This window comes from Stenella coeruleoalba, assembly GCF_951394435.1.
Source record: "Stenella coeruleoalba genome assembly, chromosome: 6".
Lineage (NCBI taxonomy): Eukaryota > Metazoa > Chordata > Mammalia > Artiodactyla > Delphinidae > Stenella > Stenella coeruleoalba.
This window is the reverse complement of record NC_137151.1, coordinates 84,945,738-84,971,931: the sequence shown is the minus strand read 5'-3', so window position 1 is coordinate 84,971,931 and position 26,194 is coordinate 84,945,738. Positions and strand designations below refer to the sequence as shown.

The window sequence follows — 26,194 nt, the reverse complement described above, 5'->3', positions numbered from 1 at the left end:
CGGCATGTGGGATCCTCCCGGACCGGGGCACGAACCCGCATCCCCTGCATTGGCAGGCGGACTCTCAACCCCTGCGCCACCAGGGAAGCCCGAATTTTTCATGCTAATTGTATATAATAAAAACATTGTACAAACTGCTGCTAATAGCAATGGCAGTTTCAAAAGAAGGAAATAAAACCCAAGAAAACACTTTAAATTATTTTTAGTCATTTCAACATGGAAAGCAGTGTTTATTTTGTCGTTTTAAAGTAGTATCTAAACGAAATGTGTAAATTTTGTATCTCCTAGGGAGCATGCCGCCAATGATGTTTCATTTGCTACCATCCGTTTTCACGACCTCCTGTCGCAGCTGGATGATCAATACAGTCGCTTTTCTTTGGAGAATAATTTTTTGTTGCAGCATAACATAAGGAAAAGCAAGCGTAATCTTCAGGTATGACATGGTTTTTGCGTTTAAGTTGAAATGTTTCCATGTTTACGTAAGAATTTTTTTCATTCAGCAAATACTATTGAGCACAAACTCATTGGTATTTAGAAAAGTACAGACACTATAAATAAACTACCGTTATGTAGCTAATATTTTATAGCAGAAGTAAAATATCAATTCATTTTGTAAACACATAAGGAGTATTCAGGCTGAAGGTTATCACTTAGACGTAAGTAATTCTGAGAGAAATTCAATGCTATGATCTTGTCTTATTAAAAGCCGTTGATTTTTTTTTTTTTTTTTTTTTTTGCGGTATGCGGACCTCTCACTGTTGTGGCCTCTCCCGTTGCGGAGCACAGGCTCCGGATGCGCAGGCTCAGCGGCCATGACTCATGGGCCCAGCCGCTCCGCGGCATGTAGGATCTTCCCGGACCGGGGCACGAACCCGTGTCCCCTGCATCGGCAGCAGACTCTCCACCACTGTGCCACCAGGGAAGCCCTACATAAGCTATTTCTGATAAAATCAAACTATTCTTTTTAAGAACTATGACAAAAGCTGCTTTAACTGTCCAATTAAGCGCAGGTACCTAAATTATTTCTTGATTAAAAAAACAAGTGGGGCTTCCCTGGTGGCGCAGTGGTTGAGAGTCCGCCTGCCGATGCAGGGGACACAGGTTCGTGCCGCCGTCCGGGAAGACCCCACATGCCGCGGAGCGGCTGGGCCCATGAGTCATGGCCGCTGAGCCTGCGCATCCGGAGCCTGTGCTCCGCAACGGGAGAGGCCACAACAGTGAGAGTCCCGCGTACCACAAAAAAAAAAAAAAAATAGCTTATGTAGAACTTAATAAGTTCAGGATGAGCTTTCCTTTTCTTTTTTTTTCCTTTAAAGCTGGTATTTATTTTATTGAACTCAGTAAGTACATAAAACTTAAAGACTCCACATTGTCATATATGCAGCTATTTCCTTTCACTACTAAAGATAATTAAAGTATAGTCACTGCCTTTGGAAATGTACCAACTCACTGCAGAGCATAAAAGTATATAATAAACTAGTACATGTTGGTTAAAGGGGAGATTGCATTCTTTTTTTTTTGAAGTTTTGAATTTTATTTATTTTTTTATACAGCAGGTTCTAATTAGTCATCAGTTTTATACACATCGGTGTATACATGTCAATCCCAATCACCCAGTTCATCACACCACCATCCCCACCCCCCCGCAGCTTTACCCCCTTGGTGTCCATACGTTTGTTCTCTACATCTGCGTCTCAACTTCTGCCCTGCAAACCGGTTCATCTGTACCATTTTTCTGGGTTCCACATGCATGCGTTAATATACGATATTTGTTTTTCTCTTTCTGACTTACTTCACTCTGTATGACAGTCTCTAGATTCATCCACATCTCTACAAATGACCCAATTTCGTTTCTTTTCCTGGCTGAGTGTTCCATTGTATATGTGTACCACATCTTCTTTATCCATTCGTCTGTCGATGGGCATTTAGGTTGCTTCCATGACCTGGCTATTGTAAATAGTGCTGCAATGAACATTGGGGTGCATGTGTCTTTTTGTAATATGGTTTTCTCTGGGTATGTGCCCAGTAGTGGGATTGCTGGATCATATGGTAATTCTATTTTTAGTTTTTTAAGGAACCTCCATACTGTTCTCCATAGTGACTGTATCAATTTGTATTCCCACCAACAGTGCAAGAGGGTTCCCTTTTCTCTACACCCTCTGTTGTTTGTAGATTTTCTGATGATGCCCATTCTAACTGGTATGAGGTAATACCTCATTGTAGTTTTGATTTGCATTTCTCTAATAATTAGTGATGTTGAGCAGCTTTTCATGTGTTTCTTGGCCATCTGTATGTCTTCTTTGGAGAAATGTCTATTTAGGTCTTCTGCCCATTTCTGGATTGGCTTGTTTATTTCTTTAATATTGAGCTGCGTGAGCTGTTTATATATTTTGGAGATTAATCCTTTGTCCGTTGATTCATTTGCAAATATTTTCTCCCATTCTGAGGGTTGTCTTTTCGTCTTGTTTATGGTTTCCTTTGCTGTGCAATAGCTTTTAAGTTTCATTAGGTCCCATTTGTTTATTTTTGTTTTTATTTCCATTACTCTAGGAGGTGAATCAAAAAAGATCTTGCTGTGATTTATGTCAAAGAGTGTTCTTCCTATGTTTTCCTCTAAGAGTTTTATAGTGTCCAGTCTTACATTTAGGTCTCGAATCCATTTTGAGTTTATTTTTGTATATTGTGTTAGGGAGGGTTCTAATTTCACTCTTTTACATGTAACTGTCCAGTTTTCCCATCACCACTTATTGAAGAGACTGTCTTTTCTCCATTGTATATCCTTGCCTCCTTTGTCATAGATTAGTTGACCATAGGTGTGTGGGTTTATATCTGGGCTTTCTGTCCTGTTCTATTGATCTATATTTCTGTTTTTGTGCCAGTACCATATTATCTTCATTACTGTAGCTTTGTAGTATAGTCTGAAGTCAGGGAGTCTGATTCCTCCAGCTCCGCTTTTTTCCCTCAAGACTGCTTTAGCGATTTGGGGTCTTTTGTGTCTCCATACAAATTTTAAGATTTTTTGTTCTAGTTCTGTAAAAAATGCCATTGGTAATTTGATAGGGATTGCATTGTATCTGTAGATTGCTTTGGGTAGTAGAGTCATTTTCACAATATTCTTCCAATCCAAGAACATGGAATATCTCTCCATCTGTTTGTATCATCTTTAATTTCTTTCATCAGTATCTTATAGTTTTCTGCATACAGGTCTTTTGTCTCCCTAGGTAGGTATATTCCTAGGTATTTTATTCTTTTTGCTGCAATGGTAAATGGGAGTGTTTCCTTCAGATTTTTCATCATTAGTGTATAGGAATGCAAGAGATTTCTGTGCATTAATTTTGTATCCTGCAACTTTACCAAATTAATTGATTAGCTCTAGTAGTTTTCTGGTGGCATCTTTACGATTCTTTATGTATAGTATCATGTCATTTGCAAACAGTGACAGTGTTACTTCTTCTTTTCCAATTTCTATTCCTTTTATTTCTTTTTCTCCTCTGATTGCTGTGGCTAGGGCTTCCAAAACTATGTTGAATAATAGCGGTGAGAGTGGACCTCCTTGTCTTGTTCCTGATCTTAGAGGAAATGCTTTCAGTTTTTCACCATTGAGAATGATGTTTGCTGTGGGTTTATCATATATGGCCTTTATTATGTTGAGGTCGGTTTCCTCTATGCCCACTTTCTGGAGAGTTTGTTTTTTGTTTTTTGCAGTACGTGGGCCTCTCACTGCCGTGGCCTCTCCCGTTGCGGAGCACAGGCTCCGGATGTGCAGGCTCAGCGGCCATGGCTCACGGGCCCAGCCGCTCCGTGGCATGTGGGATCTTCCCGGACTGGGGCACGAACCCGTGTCCCCTGCATCGGCAGGCGGACTCTCAACCACTGCGCCACCAGGGAAGCCCTGGAGAGTTTTTTATCATAAATCGGTGTTGAATTTTGTCAAAAGCTTTTTCTGCATCTATTGAGATCATCATATGGTTTTTATTCTTCAGTTTGTTAATATGGTGTATCACATTGATTGATTTGCATATATTTAAAAATCCTTACATCCCTGGGATAAATCCCACTTGATCATGGTGTATGATCCTTTTACTGTGCTGTTGGATTCTGTTTGCTAGTATTTTGTTGAGGATTTTTGCATCTATATTCATCAGTGATATTGGTCTGTAATTTTCTTTTTGTAGTATCTTTGTCTGGTTTTGGTATCAGGGTGATGGTGGCCTCATAGAATGAGTTTGGGAGTGTTCCTTCCTCTGCAGTTTTTTGGAAGAGTTTGAGAAGGATGGGTGTTAACTCTTGTCTAAATGTTTGATGGAATTCACCTGTGAAGCCATCTGGTCCTGGACTTTTGTTTGTTGGAAGATCTTTAATCACAGTTTCAACTTCATTACTTGTGATTGGTCTGTTCATATTTTCTATTTCTTCTTGGTTCAGTCTTGGAAGGTTATACCTTTCTAAGAATTTGTGCATTTCTTGCAGGTTATCCATTTTACTGGCATAGAGCTTGTAGTAGTCTCTTAGGATGCTGTGTATTTCGGCGGTGTCTGTTGTAACTTCTCCTTTTTCATTTCCAATTCTATTGATTTGAGTCCTCTCCCTCTTTTTCTTGATGAGTCTGGCTAATGGTTTATCAGTTTTGTTTACCTTCTCAAAGAACCAGCTTTTAGTTTTATTGATCTTTGCTATTGTTTTCTTTGTTTTATTTCATTTATTTCTGCTCTGATCTTAATGATTTCTTTCCTTCTGCTAACTATGGGTTTTGTTTGTTCTTCTTTCTCTAGTTCCTTTAGGTGTAAGGTTAGATTGTTTATTTGAGATGTTTGTTGTTTCTTGAGGTAGGCTTGTATAGCTATAAACTTACCTCTTAGAACTGCTTTTGCTGCATCCCATAGGTTTTGGATCATCATGTTTTCATTGTCATTTGTCTCTAGGTATTTTTTGATTTCCTCTTTGATTTCTTCAGTGATCTCTTGGTTATATAGTACCATACTGTTTAGCCTCCATGTGTTTGTATTTTTTACAGTTTTTTCACTGTAATTCATTTCTAATCTCATAACGTTGTGGTCAGAAAAGATGCTTGATATGATTTCAGTTTTCTTAAATTTAGTGAGGCTTGATTTGTGACCCAAGATGTGATCTATCCTGGAGAATGTTCCATGCACACTTGAGAACAAACTGTAATCTGCGGTTTTTGGATGGAATGTCCTATAAATATCAATTAAATCTATCTGGTCTGTTGTGTTATTTAAAGTTTCTGTTTCCTTATTTATTTTCATTTTGGATGATCTGTCCATTGGTGTAAGTGAGGTGTTAAAATCCCCCACTGTTATTGTGTTACTGTTGATTTCCTCTTTTATAGCTGTTAGCAGTTGCCTTATGTATTGAGGTGCTCCTATGTTGGGTGCATATATATTTATAATTGTTATATCTTCTTCTTGGATTGATCCTTTGATCATTTTGTAGTGTCCTTCCTTGTCTCTTGTAACATTCTTTATTTTAAAGTCTATTTTATCTGATATGAGTATTGCTACTCCAGCTTTCTTTTGATTTCCATTTGCATGGAATATCTTTTTCCATCCCCTCACTTTCAGTCTGTATGTGTCCCTAGGTCTGAAGTGGGTCTCTTGTAGACAGCATATATATGGGTCTTGTTTTTGTATCCATCCAGCGAGCCTGTCTTTTGGTTGGAGCATTTAATCCATTCACGTTTAAGGTAATTATCGATATGTATGTTCCTATGACCATTTTATGAATTGTTTTGGGTTTGTTTTGGTAGGTCCTTTTCTTCTGTTGTATCCCACTTAGAGAAGTTCCTTTAGCATTTGTTGTAGAGCTGGTTTGGTGGTGCTGAATTCTCTTAGCTTTTGTTTCTCTGTAAAGCTTTTGATTTCTCCATTGAATCTGAATGAGATCCTTGCTGGGTAGAGTAATCTTGGTTGTAGGTTCTTCCCTTTCATCACTTTACGTATATCATGCCACTCCCTTCTGGCTTGTAGAGTTTCTGCTGAGAAATCAGCTGTTAACCTTATGGGAGTTCCCTCGTATGTTATTTGTTGTTTTTCCCTTGCTGCTTTCAATAATTTTTCTTTGTCTTTAATTTTTGCCAACTTGATTACTATGTGTCTCAGCATGTTTCTCCTTGGGTTTATCCTGTATGGGACTCTCTGCGCTTCCTGGACTTGGGTGGCTATTTCCTTTCCCATGTTAGGGAAGTTTTGGGCTATAATCTGTTCAAATGTTTTCTCTGGTCATTTCTCTCTCTCTTCTCCTTCTGGGACCCCTATAATGCGAATGTTGTTGCATTTAATGTTGTCCCAGAGGTCTCTCAGGCTGTCTTCATTTCTTTTCATTCTTTTTTCTTTATTCTGTTCTGCAGCAGTGAATTCCACCATTCTGTCTTCCAGGTCACTTATGCGTTCTTCTGCCTCAGTTATTCTCCTATTGATTCCTTCTGGTGTAGTTTTCATTTCAGTTATTGTATTGTTCCTCTCTGTTTGTTTGTTCTTTAATTCTTCTAGATCTTTGTTGAATATTTCTTGCATCTTCTCAATCTTTGCCTCCATTCTTTTTCCGAGGTCCTGGATCATCTTCACTATCATTATTCTGAATTCTTTTTCTGGAAGGTTGCCTATCTCCATTTCATTTAGTTGTTTTTCTGGGGTTTTATCTTGTTCCTTCATCTGGTACATAGCCCTCTGCCTTTTCATCTTGTCTATCTTTCTGTGAATGTGGTGTCCAAAGGTGTCCATAGGCTGCAGGATTGTAGTTCTTCCTGCTTCTGCTGTCTGCCCTCTGGTGGATGAGCCATCTAAGAGGCTTGTGTAAGTTTCCTGATGGGAGGGACTGGTGGTGGGCAGAGCTGACTAGGGTGAGGTTTCTTAATGGATATGAACAAACTCATTTCAATGTATAATACACAATGGTTTAAACATTCTGAAATTTAATTTATTTTTATTCTAACAACCCATTGTCTAGGATAATTTTCAGGAAGACCCAATACAGATGTCTATGATCATCTGTAACTGTCTGAAGGAGGAAAGAAAGATCTTGGAAAATGCCCAGAGATTCAATCAGGTACTTTTTTCCTAATTGAACACAAAGGATAATAAAGAAATAAAAACTCATTCATTCATCCAGCATGTACTACTGAGGCCCTGTTTCAGGGCAATGGTGACTGGCCCTCTGATTTTTTAGCCCCAAGAAGTGGGGGAAAACAGATGTAGAGATTTTGAAAGGACCCCAATCTAATGGAAGTCATCCTAGTGAGGGAGGGAGACAACACAAAACAAAATCTTTTCAGATAGTGATTGTTGCTATGAAGATAGTAAAGCAGGATACTGTGTGGACAGTAGTGGAGTGTCAGGTTGTTTCTTTAGATCAGGGTCAGGGACACCTCTGGGGTGCTGGGGCAGGAAAGGAAGCAGAAGACAGTGGGCTCTTGCAGCAGACTGAAGGAGCGGAGGGGAAGTACCTGAGGTAGAGGTGCAGTCAGTGGAGGTGGGAAGAAGTGGACAGATTCCGTTATGTTCTGGATGTGGTACCAGTAGGGCTTATACTGAAGGATCAGATGTGAGAGTGAGAAGGAGCCAAGAGTAGAGGGTGAGTCTGATTTGTGACTTGCGTTTCTTAGAGATACTGTTTACTGAGCTGGGGAAGACAGGGAAGGGACAGGAGTAAGGCTTTTGCAGGGCACAATAGTTTTTGGAGAAGAATGGGTTGATGGGAAAATCAGCAGCTTTGTTTTCAATAGAACCGAGATACCTATTAGATATCTGAGACAACCAAACAGTGAATGAGTCAGAGTTATACTAGTACCAAGGCTTTTTTATCATGACTTTACTAATCCTAATACAGACCGTCCTGGTGATTAGGGTTCAGCAGTTTTTTGAAGTTGCCATGGCATTGATTCATGCCTTTCATTGATGGGGTGGTGGGAGCTACCCAGCAGGCAGACGGTTGTGAAACCACTACGGTATGAGTTACTCTGGCTGAGACCATTCCAGTATGACAGGGAAAAGGCCAGAGTACTCAGTGGAATGCGTCCTATGTGCATTTCTCTAACGAATAGCTAACAAAGTGTGCTGTGAGATTGGGAGGTGGGGGGTGGAGAGAGAATTTAAGTAGTGGCACTGAATGCCATTTTCCGTGCACTTTCTGAGCATTTGCCCCAGTCCTTGTGAATCTGCTGCTTCCCTGGGCATTTAGTTCCTGTCTCCCTGTCACGCTGAAAGCACCTTGCTGCACTGAGCACTTAAAGATACATATTATTTGTTCTAAACTCAGACTGGCTAGTTCATCCTGGACCCAGCCTAGCGAGCAAAGGTGTCTGTCAGGAGGAAAAGCTGGCTGCATTGGCTCCTCTGAGAGGGGTGTGCCTTCTTCAGTATGGCATGCACCTGGGAGACTTTCAGCAGGAAATTTTGACTATCCTGTGGGATTTTCATCTTACCAGCATTATGCAAGGGGCTGCTCCTGTATCTCAGATAGACTTGGGAGGACAGTCAAGAGCAGAGATGGGCAGAAGAGTGAACTGTCCACCTTGCTACCTAAGCATTTCTCTCCTCATTTGGCCCGGAGTCAGCACTGGGAGGCACAGGAGGTGATTTCTGCTCTCCCAGATCAGCCCCATCTCCTGCGGGTGCTTTGGTCTCAAAGGCATGTCAGCTTTTGACCTCCTTTTAAAAATGTGAAGTTCCTGGGGAGAGGTTCATTTTAAGGCTCTCAGAGGGCACCTGACTTATTGGTGAACCCCTGGAACGAGGTTAGTGGACTGCCCAGCTGCAAGCAAGAGAAAGAAGACCTTCCTGGGATTTGAGGGAAGGTCCTGGATGTCTGGGGGTATCGAAAAGATGCTGAAAAGGATGACAAAATCGAACACTCATCCCTGATTTTTAAAAATTCAGTAAACTAGGAGCTGATGGATACCTCCTTAACATTAAAATATACATCTCCTGCTTCTAAAACAGTATCTTACTTCACGGACAAAACATCAGTAAGTCAGAACCACGGCAAGGATGTCCACTGTTTCCACTGCTGCTTAGCATTGTATTAGTGGTATTGCAGTTGACAAGAGGAAGCCATTAGAAGCATAAGAATTAAAAACGACATCATAAATATATCGGCTTTCCCTCAGTTAATTCATAATTTTAATGTGATCCCGATAAAAATAACAAATTGTTTTCTGGCTGTCAAGGATGAAGACTAACTCTACCCACTGCATCTGGGATGGTATTCATTATTACTTTATAGGAGCAGATATTCATTGAAGTCCTTAATGGCAGTACTGTTCAATTTTTTAATGTTTTTTAAAAATTAATTTTTATTTAAATATAGTTGATTTACAATGTGTTAGTTTAAGTGTTCAAGTGTACAGCAAAGTGATTCAGTTATGTACACACACACACACACGCACACCCACACTTACTTTTTTAGATTCTTCTCCATTATAGGTTATTACAAGGTATTGAGTATAATTCCCTGTGTTATACATTTAGGTACTTGCTTGTTATCTGTTTTAAATATAGTTATATATGTTAATCCCATACTCCTAATTTACCCCTCCCCCGACCTTTCCCCTTTGGTAACCATAAATTTGCTTTCTATGTCTGTGAGTCTATTTCTGTTTTGTAAATAAGTTCATTTGCATCATTATTTTAGATTCTACATACAAGCGATATCATATGATATTTGTCTTTCTCTGTACTGTTCAATTTTGATATACCTCTGCATTATCTGGAATCTTGTCAAAATGGGGTTTCTGATTCAGTAATCAGATTAGGACCTGAAATTCTGCATTTCCGACAAGCTCCTGGGTGGTAAGATGCTGCTTGTCTGGGGACCACACTGAATTGCATGGCTTTGAGACAAATGAGTACAGGGCTAATAAGAATAATGTTGTCTACAGAATTTGAGAAACTAAAATAACTTCCTGTGTGGTCCCATGCAACTGTATGAACTAATGGAAAATTCCAGAAATACTATTTATTTTAGGCATGAACTGAACCTGGTCTTTCTGTAGGCTTGTTAACAGTTTGCCAGTATTTTCCGGGGCCTTGGGAACTGAGCTTTTCTTGTGCACACTCATGTGGGAGGCCTGCAGGAGGTTTTGGAAGGTCCGGGAGTTAGGTGGGGCACGGGGTAGACTTGACTTTGGAGCATAACCAGCAGGTAAATAGGACAGAGGAAGTAATGGCTGTTAACTGTGTACCTTCCATTACAGGCTCAGGCAGGGAATATTCAGACCACTGTAATGTTAGACAAACAGCAGGAGCTTGACAGCAGAGTCAGAAATGTGAAGGACAAAGTTATGGTGAGTATTTAGTAAATGTATACATCTTCTTTGTAACTTTCTGTAGAGGAAAAAAGGTTTCAATTGCTCTAGTGTAAGCATTGTGACTGATTTCAGGCTTTTAAGTAGTTGAGAAGAAAAGTTTCGCTCAAGTTCGAAACCCTAAGTAAACAAATTGGTGAAACCAATGAGCAGATAGACATTTTTGGCCCCTGTTACAACTTGCAAACATTGAGCTTATCTTTTCCTTCCTTGCAAGATTGTGCAGTAACTGTTGACTTTGCCCTATCACCCAGTAAACTAGTTGTTGCTGCTCTAAATAGCCCTTTATGTCTGTACCTTTCAAATGGGGGTGTGTCTGGGGTTACATAGAGTCCTAGGATAAACATGGTCTTCCTCAAGCACCTGTTTTATTCTAAGACTTGGAAGGGGAACAAAAACATCTCAAACAAGGAAATTCTGATGTATTTCTGATTAGAATAAAATATCCACAATAACTTTAAGATAAAACTTCCCAGACATTTATGGAGGTGGTGCCCTTGGTGGTATGTGTTCACTCCCTTCCACTGTGGGTGCTGTTTGGGGGAAAGGGTGAGGAGTCCAGCCTTGCCCTGGGCCCGTATCTGTGGAAACGGCCTTTCTGCTGAGGGGCCGGCTCTCCTGTGGGCCTCTGGGTCACACCAGCGCGGCCTTGACTTTGTGCTTCAGACGGCATGTTGCCAGACTCCAGGTCTACTTCATTAAAGTAGACATCAAGTGGCCCAGTCCAGAAATAGCTATATATTTTCTTTCATAAAAAGGTTATTATATACTAGCTAAGGAGATATAAATTATTTCATACGTGTGATTAGAATTTTGCAAGTCTAATCCATCTTTGAGGGAGCAGGATTGCATCCATGGTTTTCTGGGTTCTATAGTACCAGTAATCTGTCTCCTAAAGTCTTTGCCCTAAGTATGGTGGAAAACTTGTTTCTGTCTTTACTTGTAGTGTATAGAGCATGAAATCAAGACCCTAGAAGATTTACAGGATGAATATGACTTTAAATGTAAAACCTTGCAGAACAGAGGTAAGAGTTAACATTTAAAGCAGTGTCCATTGCCTGTAATTTTTTCTACCTACACTAGATAACAAAGGCAGATACTCCTTCATATTTACCAAACATTTTAAGACTCTGAATTGCTAGTCTTGGCTTCTTGGTGACCCAGGCCAGGGTTTTTCAACCTCAGTACTATTGACATTTTGGGGCCGATAACTGTTTGGGGGGTTGTCCTGTGCATTGTAGGATGTTTAGCAGCATCCGTGACTTCTGCCCACCAGGTGGCAGTAGAACTATCCCCGGTGGTGGTCCCCAGTGGTGACAACCAAAACTGTCTCCAAACATTGCCAAACGATCCCTGGGGGGCAAAATCGCCCCCAGTTAATACATCCTGGTTACGTGCTATTCACTCTACTTACTGTGCCTAGCCCACTGATGGACATAGACGGATATGTGTGTGGAGTTCCCCTGCCCTAATAACTGAAGTTCCTCCAAATATTCCAGCTCCATGTGTATACTCCACAGGGGAAGTTCAGCATTTTTCACATGTTTTAAAGCAGTTTCGCTCGGATTTTGTTGTTGTTGCTCGTTTTTAATGATGACAGGACGTCCACTGAAAATAATCCAGAAGTGTGCATTGTGTAGAACAAGCAGGGTGCTGCTGGAACCCTAGCAATCATTTGGAGGATACCATGATAGAATGGAGAGATTATTAGTAAGAATTTGAATAAAAGTATGAGAGAAAGAAACCTCAATTACAGTTTCCTAATTGTCTGCTTCAAGCCACAGAGATGCTTTGTATCAATTATTTTTTAACTGAGGTTGTGAATTTTGTCACTTATATTCATTTAGGTAATATTCTGACAGTGCCTTAAGAACCAGACAGTACTGTTTCCCGTTTATGTGAGTCATTGTAAACAAGGACTTTGTTTCAGTGTATCCGGTTTTTGTACTTAGGCCATTTTTACCGTTTTGTTCAACAATGATTGAAGAAAAACCAAGCTTTGACGTATCTCCAGATAGTGTTTGGATCGTATTTTTCCTAAATGGATGTAAATCTTGGCTTCAGTTGGTTTTGTCTTCTTTTATATTTATCTGCTGTCTCTCCCAATTCACAGAACATGAAACCAATGGTGTGGCAAAGAATGATCAGAAACAGGAACAGATGTTACTCCAGAAGATGTATTTAATGCTTGACAATAAGAGAAAGGTAGTGATTCACTTTCCAGAATAACATGTCGCTTTTGTCACAGACTGTAAATAATGGACTTGAAGTTTGGAATAGAGGCAAAATTATTTTTATAACCATTTCACTTAGAGCAACCCAGTTGAGATGAAAGAATAAAATTCAGTGATTAAAGATGAGTTTATTTCGCTTTGTCTCTTTCTCTCCCTTTAGGAAGTAGTTCACAAAATAATAGAGTTGTTGAATGCCACCGAACTTACCCAGAAAGCCCTGATTAATGATGAACTTGTGGAATGGAAGCGAAGACAGCAGAGTGCCTGTATCGGGGGACCCCCCAATGCTTGCCTTGATCAGCTGCAGAACTGGTAAGATTCTCCGAAGCAGAACACTGGCAGCTGACTGGCTAACCATATAAACTCGTAAAGTGCACGTTCCAGCTGTGTTAGTTGAATGGACTCTGTCAAACCTTTGGTTTAGAGTTTGATGTAGTCCAACTGCTTCTTGCCCTGGAAACACTTGAAAAGCACAGTGTTAATCACACCTGTGGCCACGTTCAGCCACATTCTGCATGGTTTGGAGGACTCCTCTCCCTGCTGTATGTGTACCGTGGGACATGTCATTTGTGCCAACACACCAGTGACATGGTCATCACACAACACAGTTAACAACTTGAGTCCCAAGGTTTTAAAAACAAAAGGGCATTTTACAGGCTTATGTGAAATAATAGTTTGTGGGCCATACATTTCAGGCATCCCTCTAGTAAATACTTATGAAATGCTGTATGCCAGGCACTGGGCTAGGACCTGGGACACAAGGTGAATGATTCTTGGTCGTTGCCAGTAAGGAGCTCTCAGTGTGGAGGCGGGAGATGGGCGTGGTAATAACTGTTCAGTGAAAGGTTGCCAGGGCTCCAACGGAGACTGTCCAGAGTTCATGGAGGATGAAGGAAGGAGTCACCAGGAAAGATTAATGAGACAAAGTGGTCTTGCACGGATTCGAGAGTGAATAGGAAAACTTCATGTAGACCAGGAAGGAGAAGAGTGTGGACGGGGCAGAGGGGAGGGGAGGCTGGCATGAGCTGGGGCCCGCAGTTCTCATGTTGGATGGCTAGAGAGTCGGGTGCCAGAGAGGGAAGGAAGAAAGTGGAGCTGGCAAGAGGCTGGAGCCTGGTCACGGAGGTTCCCATACTGTGCTGGGAACACCGGGATTTTACCCAGTGGATACTGGTGAGCCGGGCAGGCCTTTTATTTAAGTGGAGGTTCATTTCTCTGATTTTTTATTTAGGTCACTCTGGCTGAAGCCTGAGGATAGAATAGAGACAGAAAGGCCAGTTGGTCTGCTCTGAGTTTATTAGCGTAGTCCAGGGGAGGGCTGACAGAACTGAGCAGAGGGGATGGAAGCAGTAGAATCAGTGGGTAGGAGCGGGGGGTGGCCTGGAACAGTTCTGAAGGGCCCAAGGACCAGAGACCTCATGAGATTACTTTCTGGATTGCTGTTTTTAAAAATTCACAATAGTCAGCCATTTATTTTTATTCTGTGAGTTGCCATTCCATATCCCAGTTTTTTGTGGATAGGAATGGAGCTCCCCAGCCCAGTGTGTCCCCGTGAGCCTTGTGAGATGCTGACCTCCGAGCCCCCCGCTGTCTGGGGCCCCCATGGTCACCTTAGGCCACAAGGAGCCTCCTGCAGAGATGTGAACACCCCTCAGGACCCCCAGCTGTGTGGTACAAGGATTGTTGGCATTTTCCTGTGTGTCGTGGCCTGAACAAGGTTGGGAATCACCGGGTTAGAATCCCTCTGGAACTCACCCACCCACCGTTACCCTGCCTCTCATTTCATGGCCATGGGCTGTGCTCCTGGTGCTTCGAACTGGATTCAAGGAATGGAAACACCGAGTGAAGGAGATGTTTTTCACTGGGGCATAGAGGTTCTTCTGTCATTCCTCCAGGCCAGTAAAATGAACTTCCACAGCCTGACGCGGCTCGGAGGCTGCATCGCCTTTGGTGGTTTCCTGTCAGGACGGAGGAACCTGAAAGCAGTCACTAGGTTTTCTCCTTAGTTTATGCATATATTTTGAGTGTCTAGGTTGCGCACATTGCCTTCTCCTTTCAGTTCAGTGACACAGTCACCTCTGTTCCCTCGTCTCCTCCTAACCCGGCCTGCATCCCCTCTTGGCCTTGCTTCCTCAGCGTCCAGGCTGCTCTCTTGCTCCTCTCTGCACAGTGTCACTGCCCTGATAGAAAGATCTGCAGGGGCCCCTCACTGCTCCACACATCACTGCCCACAGCATCTGCCTTGTCGTGTCCCCTGCCTCTGTCCCCCCTGCACCTTTGCCCTGTCCCTTTAGGTCCCAATTATCTCACAGCTCAATTGAAGTCACAGATTCCCTAGCAGCCTCCACCCCTACCCATCTCTCCTTAGGGCCATCTCAGTGGGATGCAGGTTTTAATCTGGGCTGTAATCGTTCATGCATATTAGTTTTTTCACACAAATCAGGTTTGTTCTGTTTCTCCCTGCACTTCAGAGCTGGGCAGATAACGTCGTGTGTTGTCTGTAAAAAGTACTTGTTGGTTTCCGTGATTCTGTTTAATCCAGGCTGCTTTCTGATGGAGACCCCTGTGGCTTGTACCTTCCCAGGTTCACCATAGTGGCAGAGAGTCTGCAGCAGGTTCGTCAGCAGCTTAAAAAGCTTGAGGAGTTGGAACAGAAATACACCTATGAACATGACCCTATCACAAAAAACAAACAAGCGTTATGGGACCGCACCTTCAGCCTCTTCCAGCAGCTCATTCAGAGGTAACTTGAGGGAGATGTTTTTGCACTTTTTGCAATTATTTTACCCAGAGGAAAATTTTTCTGGTAATTCAGATAATTTAGAAGGGTTTAATAGGTTATGTAAAATTTTTTATGGCTTCCCCGAATCAGGTCTTCCCGAATTCCTTGCTTATGTCGTTGGCCTGTCATTCTTGTGACCGTTTAGACGGGTTACCAGTCTCCTTCCCCGTGGCCAGTCTGTGACGAGACCTGTCTAGTCTAACCTGATGATATTTGTCCTCTCTTTCCTATTCGATGGTCTCATCACATTTCAAGCTCTCAAATCCTCTCTATTGACCTGTTGGCGTGGTAGCCTCCCAAATGGTCCCTCCCAAGCCCCTTCTTCCCTGTCCCTGTGACCCTGTGCTCTCCCAGAGCACAGTTCAATCAGGTTTTTTGCCACCTGCTGATCTCAGGGGAGCCCCGCATCCGGTCACCCAAGCCGCACCTGCACAGCCTGGCCCTCACTAGCCACTCCAGAATTAGCTTCTATACATGCCTCATTTCCAGGCAGACTTGACTTCGTGCCTACCCTGGATATTTGCTTCTCCGTTCCTCTCCCAACAGTATTTTCTCTGCCTCAGAGCTTTCTTCTCTTGTACCTCATTTCGAAACTGCATCCTGAACGTTTCACCTTATATCTCATCATGAAATCTTCCCAGAGTTCCCAGGCAGATGTTGTCTCCCTTCCAGATCTGCATAGTTCATTCTTTATTTTTCTCCCATTCTGGATTTTATTATATCATTGTCTGTGTATTTCTGTTTTCTTTGTTGTAAATTGAAAGGTCCTAGTAGACAGAGATGTGCCTTTGTCATCTTCTTCCCCCACCAGGGCCTTACATAGTACCTTGCCCATGGGTAGGTGTTTCAGATATGCTTAGTAGGTAAACAAATGGCACTAAGTAGAATTCATATTGTAAATTTTTTTTTTTTTTTTTGCGGTCCGCGGGCCTCTCACTGTTGTGGCCTCTCCCGTTGCGGAGCACAGGCTCCGGACGCACAGGCTCAGCGGCCATGGCTCACGGGCCCAGCCGCTCCATGGCATGTTGGATCTTCCCGGACTGGGGCACGAACCCGTGTCCCCTGCATCGGCAGGCGGACTCTCAACCACTGCGCCACCAGGGAAGAAGCCCCATATTGCAATTTTTTAAATGCTAATGTAATTAAAATGTCTTTGGTTCCCTGTGGCTAATGTCCAAACAGGAATGCCTAGATGTTGGATTTTGAAATAATCGAGGACATTTACTTGGGTTTTAGAATGCAAATTTCATTTTTTTTTAAATTAAATTTAATGTTTGGAAATGTTTATTAGATAATAAATATTACTAAACAATTTTAAAGTCAGTTTTGCAAAGGATGTTAAAATGTCAGTCTCAAATTATGGTGGTAAGCAATATGGTACATGGTTCACTTTCAACTGTAGTAAAATTTATTTTTATCTTGTTTTTATTTTTTTATTTATTTATTTTTGGCCATGCCACGAGGCATGTGGAATCTTAGCTCCCTGACCTGGGATTGAACCCATGCCCCCTGCAGTGGAAGCACGGAGTCCTAACCACTGGACCACCAGGGACTTCCCTATTTTTATTTTTAAATTGAGATGTTATTGACATATAACCTTGTATTAGTTTCAGATGTACAACATAATGATTTGGTATTTGTATATATTGTGAAATGATCACCACACTAAGTCTAATTAGCAAATTTGATTCTTAAATTTGTAAATGAACAAAATCCCATTCAGAATTTTCATTGTTGAAGAGTATCACAGTTCACTGCAGTTACTATGATTTTGTTGAGTGCAATAGATTTGGGGATTTCTTTACTGACTAGAAAACCTCACTTTATTCATCCAATTTATTAGAATCTTTCAAACTTTTTTTTAGCTTGCGCCCTCTAACCCCCTCTCCTCTTTAGGGAAAATAACCTTTTACTGCCTCAGCATTAATGGAAATGCTAATTTACCCTTTGCTGGGAATTTACAGCTCATTTGTGGTGGAAAGACAGCCCTGCATGCCAACTCATCCTCAGAGGCCATTGGTCCTGAAGACTGGAGTACAATTCACTGTGAAGTTGAGGTAATAAAGAAAAGACCCTGCACCTCCTATCACAAAGTTTGCACCCCAGCTTCCTTTCACAACACTGTTATATATGGTGCTTTAGAGGAAGTAATTTTGCAGTAGGCATTTTAATATGAATTCTTATTTAGAATATCTAAGAGTCTTGTCTTTTCTATTCAGACTAGAAATATAAGAGATATGTGTGTATACACACACACACACACACCCCTGATTTTTTTCCAGTTATAGATGTAATGAATGTTTACTGTAAATAGGAATTCAAAATTGCAGAACTGCATATAGTAGAGAGTAGAAGTTCCCAGCAGCCTCATCCCCTCTTGAGCATAAACTCATAACCTGAGCTTTACATTCCCCCAAAATGTATGCAGTGTGTGTGAATGTGGACTTATGACAGGTACATTTTTCTGCTGAATGTGTTCATAGCTTTCCTCAGATTTCTCAAAGTTGTATGTGATCTAAATATCTGTAGACCACCATGGTAAACAGCCTGGTGTCAGTCCTCCCAGAATTTTGCCCATGTCTACATAAATATATAAATAAATACATTGTACTTACACATATTTTTTTCATGCATAGACACACAAATATATATGACATACAGTATTTCATTTTTAGAAACGAGGGTTCTGCTGTCTGTTTTTTGGCAGCCTGTTTTTCTCCTTCATAATAAGTTATGGAAGTGTTCCCATGTTAGAACGTACAGCTTTTACAGCTTTACTTTCTTCCATTGCATGGCTGCATTCATGTAGCTCTTCCTCCGCTGGTGAGCAGCTGGACTCAGAAGAGCTGCACTTGCCGTCAGAGTTGGCCCTCGTCCTTTTTTCCAGGGTGCTGCTGAGTTAGGTCCACAGGTGCTGCCTGTTGGCTGCCAGTGAACAGCACCACGCTTTAGCACCCGTGAGGTCCCAGAACTCACAGCTGGCAGGAGGAGAAATCTAATCCCATCATCTGCTTCACTAAAGGGAGCCAACCAGTGAGGGGCTTCTTCCCCAGCTCTCCAGCTCATCAGAGCAGAGCACACCTGAGTGTCAGCCCACGGCTCCTTCCATCTCTCCACACTGCCCTGGGGTGATTATAGATGTGACCTTCACTTTCCTGATTATGGGTGATAGTTTTTGTTTTCTCCCAGCAGAATAAGCATTAGATACAAGTTTTAGTAAAGGGCAGTGTTTGCTATTTTTAGCCCCAAATAGAAATTTTGATAAAACTCAGCATTGGCGAGGCGATACAGAGAAGCAGATACCCTCACTGATGTTTGGTGGGAATATAAAATCAGTGCTGCTGTGTGTCAGAACTTAATGTTACAGTTTTGTCCCAGCAGTTTCACAGCTAGGAATTTATCCTACAAATACACTTTAAAAACATCCAAGTAGACAGACACGGATGTCACTTCCATTGTTTGTAATAACCAAAAACTGCATGAGGTGGGTGGGGGTTATTGAAATGTTCATCAGTAGGGAATTGGCATGATAAATAAATGGTAACAGATAATTTTTAAAAGTAATTATGACTTTTTTCTTTGCAGATTGTTGGTGAAATTGCAAGAGCTGAATTATAACTTGAAAGTCAAAGTCTTATTTGATAAGTAAGATATCTTTAATATTATCTAAGATACACGTACTGTTGAAATTGCTGGTTTTGTTAACTAAACATAGACTTTTGCGCTGGGGCTGTTTGTAAGTGATCCCAGCACATTTAAATTGATAGCTCCTGTTCTGGATGTTGGGAGCATCCCCTAGGGCTGGTATCAATGTGCTTGTGGCTTTTTAGACTATAAGTGAACAAAAGAATGAGTGCATTTTATGCATATGAGCTTGTAATGATCAAGTCTCCAAGCAGCTACCACCCCTCCTCCTAGGCCAGCCCTAGAGGAAGGGCCCTTGATCAAACTCCAGGCCACCATGATTCTGCAGCCAGTGTGGACTTGTTTCCGGAGTGAAGCTGACAGCATTTTGGGGGGCCTGTGTGGAGCCTGCTGGCCTCACACTTGTCTCTTCTGGGCAGTAAGAACCCAGGAATGGGCAGCATCTCTCATGGGGTCTAAATGGAGCAGGCCCATCCTGTTTTGTCCTTAGTCCCTGGACCTGAACTATCAGTGACCTAAGCACTTACATCAAGGAACAAGATGGCTTAGCCCCTGCCATCCCCCCTTGATATATTTAATGCTTTTGTTGGTGTGTGTAACATTCTGGTTTACCAAGTTTCAAAACCATTTATGATAATCCAAGTCATTTTCCTCTGGCTTTTTGTCTCTTTCCATTCCTGTAACTATAGCCTTCTTTGTAGCATAGTCTGTGCCTTGCCTTTGCTTTTCTCCCATCATCTTTGGTTTCTCTGTGTATCAGTTAGCTTTTGCTGCATAAAACCCCCAAAATTTAGTGGCTTAAACTCTAAAACTTATTAATTTCTCTTATGCTGTGGGCTGTGTGTGGTCCTTCTGGTCTGGGCTGGCTTGGTTGTTGCTGGGCGGTCTAGCATGGCCTTGTATGTGTCTGTCTCTGCTGGGATAACTGGGCCCTTCTCTGTTGGGCTCTCAAAGAGGTCAGCCTGGGCTTTCTCATACGGCAGCGGTGTTCCAAGTGGATCAGAGCAGCAGCGTGCTGGGCCTGTTAGGCTAGACTTGGAACTTGTACGACACCACTCCCGTCCATTGTGTGGGGAAAAGCAAGTCAAAGTCCCCTGAGATTCAAGGGACAGGGAAATACATTCTGCCTCTTGAAAAGAAAAGCTGCAGAGGTTTTGTGGCCACTACAGTTTACCACACTCTGCTTAACTCAGTCTCTCTTTCAGTTTTTTCTTGCTTTTTTGTCTTTTCTGTCTGTTCCAGTTCTGAGCTTTCTTAGCTTTGACAAGGTAGCTTTGTATCACACTATTCCTTTTATTGTGAATTTTCTTTTTTTGCACAAAATGTGGGTATATTAATGCTACTGAACTGCATGCTTAAAATACTTAAAATAATAAATTTTCTGTTATGTATATTTTACCACAATTTAAAAAACTGAGATGCCACACTGGAGAAACTCAAGTTGAAGGACATTCCTAAAACACCTGAGCAGTGATACTCAAAACTGTCAAAAACCTCAAAGACAAGGAACGTGTGAGAACGTGTTACAGACCAGAGGAGGCTAGGGTGATATGATGACAAATGTCACGTGGGGTCCTGGCTGGAGTCCTGGGGCAGGAAAAGGACGCTGGGGGGAAGTGATGAAGTCCAGGTGAAGTGTCGAGTTAGCTAATTGTCATATGCCAAGGCTGGCTTCTTGGTCATTAGAAATATTCCGTGGTTATGAAGTGTAAGTTCTTTTTTTTTTTTTTTTCCAGATGGGAAAATTGGTCACTGTTACAACTGACGGTGATTCTCATTCACAAAAGCATTGAACTTCTAGTTGAGACAGGAAAGGAAGCTAACTCATTTAACTATGAGTGCGCTAATGATCTCTAACCTTCGCCTACGCCTGACAGATACATTATTTGTCCAGAACATGACGACGTTATCGCTACATTTATATAAGATACAGGTCTCTCAAGATTTTAACCTCAGATTTAAAACTTAAACTTGATAGTTTTCCCAAATAATTGACCATTCAAGTACTTCTCTGAAAGCGTTAAAAATAACAGAGAACAAAAATAAGGATCGAGCTGTCACTTTGGAAGGTCCTCTGAGTTGTGTAGCCACCGAGCAACGCTCTCTGCTCAGTCCCCAGTGCTTAGCTCGGTGCCTCGGAAAGGCACCGACTGAGTAACTGCTCAACGAATAGCCATAACTCAGGCTTACGTTTACTGAGGGTGTGCTCTGTGCTCTCTTTACCCGGTAACAGGTTTCCTTCTCCCAGTGTCCTGTACGGTTGGTGCTGTTAGCATGACGTACAGTGGAGAAAGGTGAGGCCCAGACAGTTTATTTGCCCGAGGTCACTCAGCAAAACTTGGCATTGCTGGTGCGGGTTGATTGAGGGACTGTGTGAGTGAATGAAAGGGCTGAACAGCCCCATTATTTGTTATTGATCTTGTACTTTTATATTTTTGTTAAAACTTATCTCAAGTTTTAAATACACATATGTGATCATATATATATATATATATATATATTTTTTTTTTTTTTTTTTTTTTGCAGAGATGTGAATGAGAGAAATACAGTAAAAGGGTACGTGAAGTACTTTGCGCTATATTTTACGATCGCTTTGTTTGTTTATGTGTTGGTTTAACAGTTCCCAGCCTTTTAAGTATTTGTACCCTGTATTGTCTAGGTTTCGAAAGTTCAACATTTTGGGCACTCACACGAAGGTGATGAACATGGAGGAGTCCACCAATGGAAGTCTGGCGGCAGAATTCCGACACCTGGTAGGGAGATCAGTTTCCCCCTTTTCTGTTGTGTCTGGTTTATTAGGACTTGATTTGTGATCGAGTGGCACTTGGTGCCCTGTGTGATGGGCAGGGCACCCCCTAGCAGAAGGCTTCCTAGAATTCATGGCCGGTGGCTTCAGCAGCACTTGGGGAATCTTGGTCCCCCCTCCTTATCCCAGGACTGTCCACTCTGTTTCCTGCCAGTCTTCCTCTCAGAGATACCTTCTTTGGGGGGTAGTGATCTCAGTCAAATATTCCATAAACCAGTGTGCACATAAGCTATCTGTACATGATTCCTCCAGGACCTCAGTGATTACCCATTCTAGATTCTTGGAATTTTCCCAGAGGTCATTATTGCCCCACATCCTGACCGTTCCTTCTCCCCCTCCAAGCGTGGCAGGCCCCAGGAGTCTCTCTTTGGCCCCTTCTTCAACACCTCCCTCCTGGGGTCTTGCCCACAACCACTGTCTCGAGCACTTTGTCTCCGGAGGAGTAGGGCCCGGGCACCGGGCAGTGGAAATCAGCAAAGGGGTTTAAGTGGGTGGTGCTTTCTCTCCTCTCTCCCTGAAAATCGGGGCTGCCAGTTGTTCTGTAGGTGCGTTGGTGCTGAGCCCTGCGCAATTCCTGGGCTGGAGCCTGCAGGGAGGTTCAAAGCATCCTTTTTTTATTGGCAACCATTTCGTGAACCCGCAAACTCATAGTTGGGAAGCTAGACCTCGTGTGAGAGCCTCGGTCCAACCCAGGAATCTGAGGGTGTCCGGAGCTGCTCTGGAGGCTCCAGGTTACTCCCTTAGAACCTGCGTGATTGAAGTCCTTTTGAGGGCAGTCTTAGAGGCCTGAGTCACAGGCCTGGGAGACTCTGCGGAGGGAAAGGCAAGTGAAGCTGTGCCCTGAGCCCAGGGAGCATGCGACAGCTAATGAAGGTGATGGGGGATGGTTCGGGAAAAGCTAGCCTGGGGGAGGGAGCAGGGTGCTGTTCCCTGGGATCTTCTCAACCCTGTGGTGTTCGCAGGCTGTCAGGATGATGGGAAAAGGCACTCTCCCTCATGAACCCACACAAGGGTCACTTCACCTCCTGTTCTGCGTTCTGAAAATAATTTCACTTCCTTCATTCTTTCTAAGTCCCCACTTTGGTTTGATTTGTAGACGAAAATAGCAACTTTGATGATTATGGTACTGTTTACTAAGATTTTTTTTTTTTTTTGTAGCAACTGAAAGAACAGAAAAACGCCGGTGCCAGAACCAACGAGGTGAATCTTTCTCTCTTGTGATTGGTCTCTAACTAGCAGGTCTGTCCAATGAGGTTGGCTCTGTGGCCCTGGGGGCCAGGGACACCTCACAGAGGGGTGAGAAGCAGGAAGACCCGGCAGGGAAGGGCAGTGGACAAGCTTTGGGACATGGTGTATCTGTCATAACGGTGAAACCACTCTGTGCTTGTGCTTTATGGTTGTCAAGTGATTTTGCACATGAATTTATGGGACCCTCAACAGACAGCCCAGCGGAGTAGGTACGGTGGGCTACTGTGTTACTCACATTTCACAGGTAAAGAAGTTGGACCACAGGAAGTTTGCAGGATTTAGCTAAGGGTGCACAGGGAGTTACTGTCAGAGCTAGAACTAGAGGCCAGCTTCATTGACTGCCCTGCCAAAAACGATGTGTGCCGAGAGGGTTTTCCTGCCACGTGTCCCCTACCCAGTGCATCATCCTTCTGTCAGTTTCATTTTCACAGCCAGTCCTTGAGGAGCTGTGTTTGTGATGCCTTCAGATATGAAGTATGGGCAGAGGACAGAATGCCTGGAGTTGCTTTGGTTTGGACCGCTCGTCGTCCTTTGTGCCCGCGTGGCACACATGCTGTCTTTCCCCACGACAGCCAGCAGAGGTCGTGTGGAACAGTGGGACAGGCACTGGCCCGGGCCTGACCAGCCCTGGTTTGGATCTTGACTATCTTTGTGACCTCCCGAGGATTTAGTTTCCTCTCCTGTGAGCAGGGAGGGCAGCCACATCTCTCTGGTTCTAAGTTGTTGTGATGCTCTTGTAAGATAATATGTATGAAGGTACTTTGAACACTATATAACCTTTCTACCCATACCAAGGCACTTTATGACCAGCCAGGCTTATGCAAATCAGCCCTCCCGATAGATAATCACACCTGGAACACGTGTACACTTTCCACCCCATGCCAGCCTGAGGTGTGCAGCCCGCACACACCCTCAGAAGGGGCTGAGGGCCAGGATGCCTTAGGTCGTGAATAAACCCATTAGAAGTTGCTGTTTCCCTATCGACACTTTTTTCCCCTGAATCCATATCCCTTGCCATAATATCAGAAATCTGAAATCTGATCTCTGAGAGAACAGTGAGATACTTGGGATAATGAAATCTGGGATAGATGCTCAAAAATTGAAATGTTCTTCTGAATTGCAGCTGGTTAGGTTCAGGCTGTCTGCAGCCTCTTGCAAAAAATGCTTAGTAGGCTCTTGCAAGTTGCAAGATCAGTGAATGAATCGCTATATTCCTTTTGTTTCCCTTTTCTCTTTTAAGGGTCCTCTCATCGTTACTGAAGAGCTTCACTCCCTTAGTTTTGAAACCCAGTTGTGCCAGCCTGGTTTGGTCATTGACCTTGAGGTAAGACTTACATGTTCCAGATGTGGAAGACTTTATTTTTATTTTAAACTGTTACGTGTATTTTTATTTCTCAATTTTTATTTTAGACGTATTTACCTAATTGCTAAAAAAGATTATTGTTTTCAGCCAGTACTATCTTGATGTTAATTTAATCGTTCGGGCAGCTAGAGAACTGAATTAACCTTCGGGTACTATAAGCTAAATGTTCCAGTTGAGATGTCCTATGCTAATTTTTTATATGAAGCATTGAAACTTATTTCTTAACTGAAAAGATATAACAAAGACATATTCAACTACGAACCAAAGAACGTAACTTTACATTCTTAATTTTCAAATATAAGAGATAATGCAAATGTACAGGAATCCCTCGCTTAGTTGAGAGGCTGCATAGTGGTCTGAAGGTGATGCTTCTGTGATTCAGATGATTTCAAGGTCTTTGTCATCTTCTAGACGGCCTCTCTGCCCATCGTGGTGATCTCCAATGTCAGCCAGCTCCCGAGTGGTTGGGCCTCCATCCTGTGGTACAACATGCTGGTGGCAGAACCCAGGGTATGGAAAACACATCTACTTTCGTACCAGGGGTTAACCAGAGACCTCTTGCTCTAGCTTCTGCATATCTGAAAGAGCCCCTAAGGGCCAGATGTTGAAGGAAAAGTGGCACAACTCAAGTGGCATTGCTAAGGATCGGAGTAATTCTGGAAAAGCGAAGCATGTGTATGTATTAGAAACGAGAATTATGATCTTCCTTCCATGTGAATAAGCTCAGGCAACGGATGATTTCGTACAGCTTTTACTGTGGAAGAGGTCCTTTATTTTTATGCTTTTTAAAAAATGTATATATGCTAAATAAGCCTGCTGCATTCTTAGAGTGTGGGTACTCTAATATGGTTGAGTAATTACAGTTGATGCTGGTTATTCACTGTACTTAAAGTCCTTTAAAGTCGCTGTGAACACTGAGTTGGCAGATACTGAACCACTGCATCTAGGGGAAACACAGGGTTAGGTTCCCATGAGCCTCTGGCACAACCTTTGCATTTGCTGGTCAATACGTAACCTTGTTTGTTTAAAGATCCCTTAGCTAATATACTTGTTGATTCATTAACATTGAACTCATGGCAAGCAGCTTTATAACTCACGTCTGAACAAAGCTTGTATATCACATGCGCTTTCTTCGTAAGGCACTTTGGAACACTAGACAGCACTTCAGCCGTGCCCTTGAGGGCCATGTTGAAAATGAAATCACCAACAAAAAAGCATACGAAAGTGCAAAAACCGTGGCGCTAAACAGACCTCAAAAAAGACACTCGGGTATGGTATGAGAGCTGAAATAGGAAGGCAGATCATAGCTTTGTTTGACCTCACCTGGAAACATACATGTTTGGCAACTCAAACTTTTCACTGCTGTGTGCCTGGGTACATCTGCAAATGACTGCAGAAATGCCATGAATATTGATTTAGGAATTAAATTTTAGTGAGCTGATGAATTCACAAATGTGAATCTGCAAATAATGAGGATTTCTCTTCTTTAGCTGTGAAAACATCTGTGTGTCATAGCTGAGAGCTGAACTTTGGCTGAGATCCATGTTTCAGTGCCAGGCTTGTGACTGGTGGCTCATCAGTAGCCCTTAGCTTCTGGGTGTTTTCTCTCTAGAATCTGTCCTTCTTCCTGAACCCGCCTTGTGCACGATGGTCTCAGCTTTCAGAGGTGCTGAGTTGGCAGTTTTCTTCTGTCACCAAAAGAGGTCTCAATGTGGACCAGCTGAACATGCTGGGAGAGAAACTTCTTGGTATGAGCATATTCACTTCTTACGTAACTAACAATTGAAATTCATAA

General features: G+C 42.5%; 1 protein-coding gene across 2 annotated transcripts in view; it reads left to right on the top strand.

Annotated features, from left to right (window-relative positions):
* STAT1 (signal transducer and activator of transcription 1) overlaps positions 1 to 26,194 on the top strand; it is a 42,347-nt gene that overhangs the window by 4,066 nt on the left and 12,087 nt on the right. For both annotated transcript variants that reach the window (XM_079923870.1, XM_079923871.1), the window contains exons 4-18: positions 289 to 433; positions 6,967 to 7,065; positions 10,211 to 10,300; positions 11,268 to 11,346; positions 12,435 to 12,526; positions 12,716 to 12,867; positions 15,140 to 15,298; positions 17,302 to 17,394; positions 18,923 to 18,982; positions 21,509 to 21,538; positions 21,642 to 21,735; positions 22,947 to 22,988; positions 24,277 to 24,360; positions 24,811 to 24,909; positions 26,012 to 26,147. In XM_079923870.1, coding sequence (XP_079779996.1) covers positions 289 to 433; positions 6,967 to 7,065; positions 10,211 to 10,300; positions 11,268 to 11,346; positions 12,435 to 12,526; positions 12,716 to 12,867; positions 15,140 to 15,298; positions 17,302 to 17,394; positions 18,923 to 18,982; positions 21,509 to 21,538; positions 21,642 to 21,735; positions 22,947 to 22,988; positions 24,277 to 24,360; positions 24,811 to 24,909; positions 26,012 to 26,147 — 1,454 coding nt within the window. The remainder of the gene's footprint in view (positions 1 to 288; positions 434 to 6,966; positions 7,066 to 10,210; positions 10,301 to 11,267; positions 11,347 to 12,434; positions 12,527 to 12,715; positions 12,868 to 15,139; positions 15,299 to 17,301; positions 17,395 to 18,922; positions 18,983 to 21,508; positions 21,539 to 21,641; positions 21,736 to 22,946; positions 22,989 to 24,276; positions 24,361 to 24,810; positions 24,910 to 26,011; positions 26,148 to 26,194) is intronic.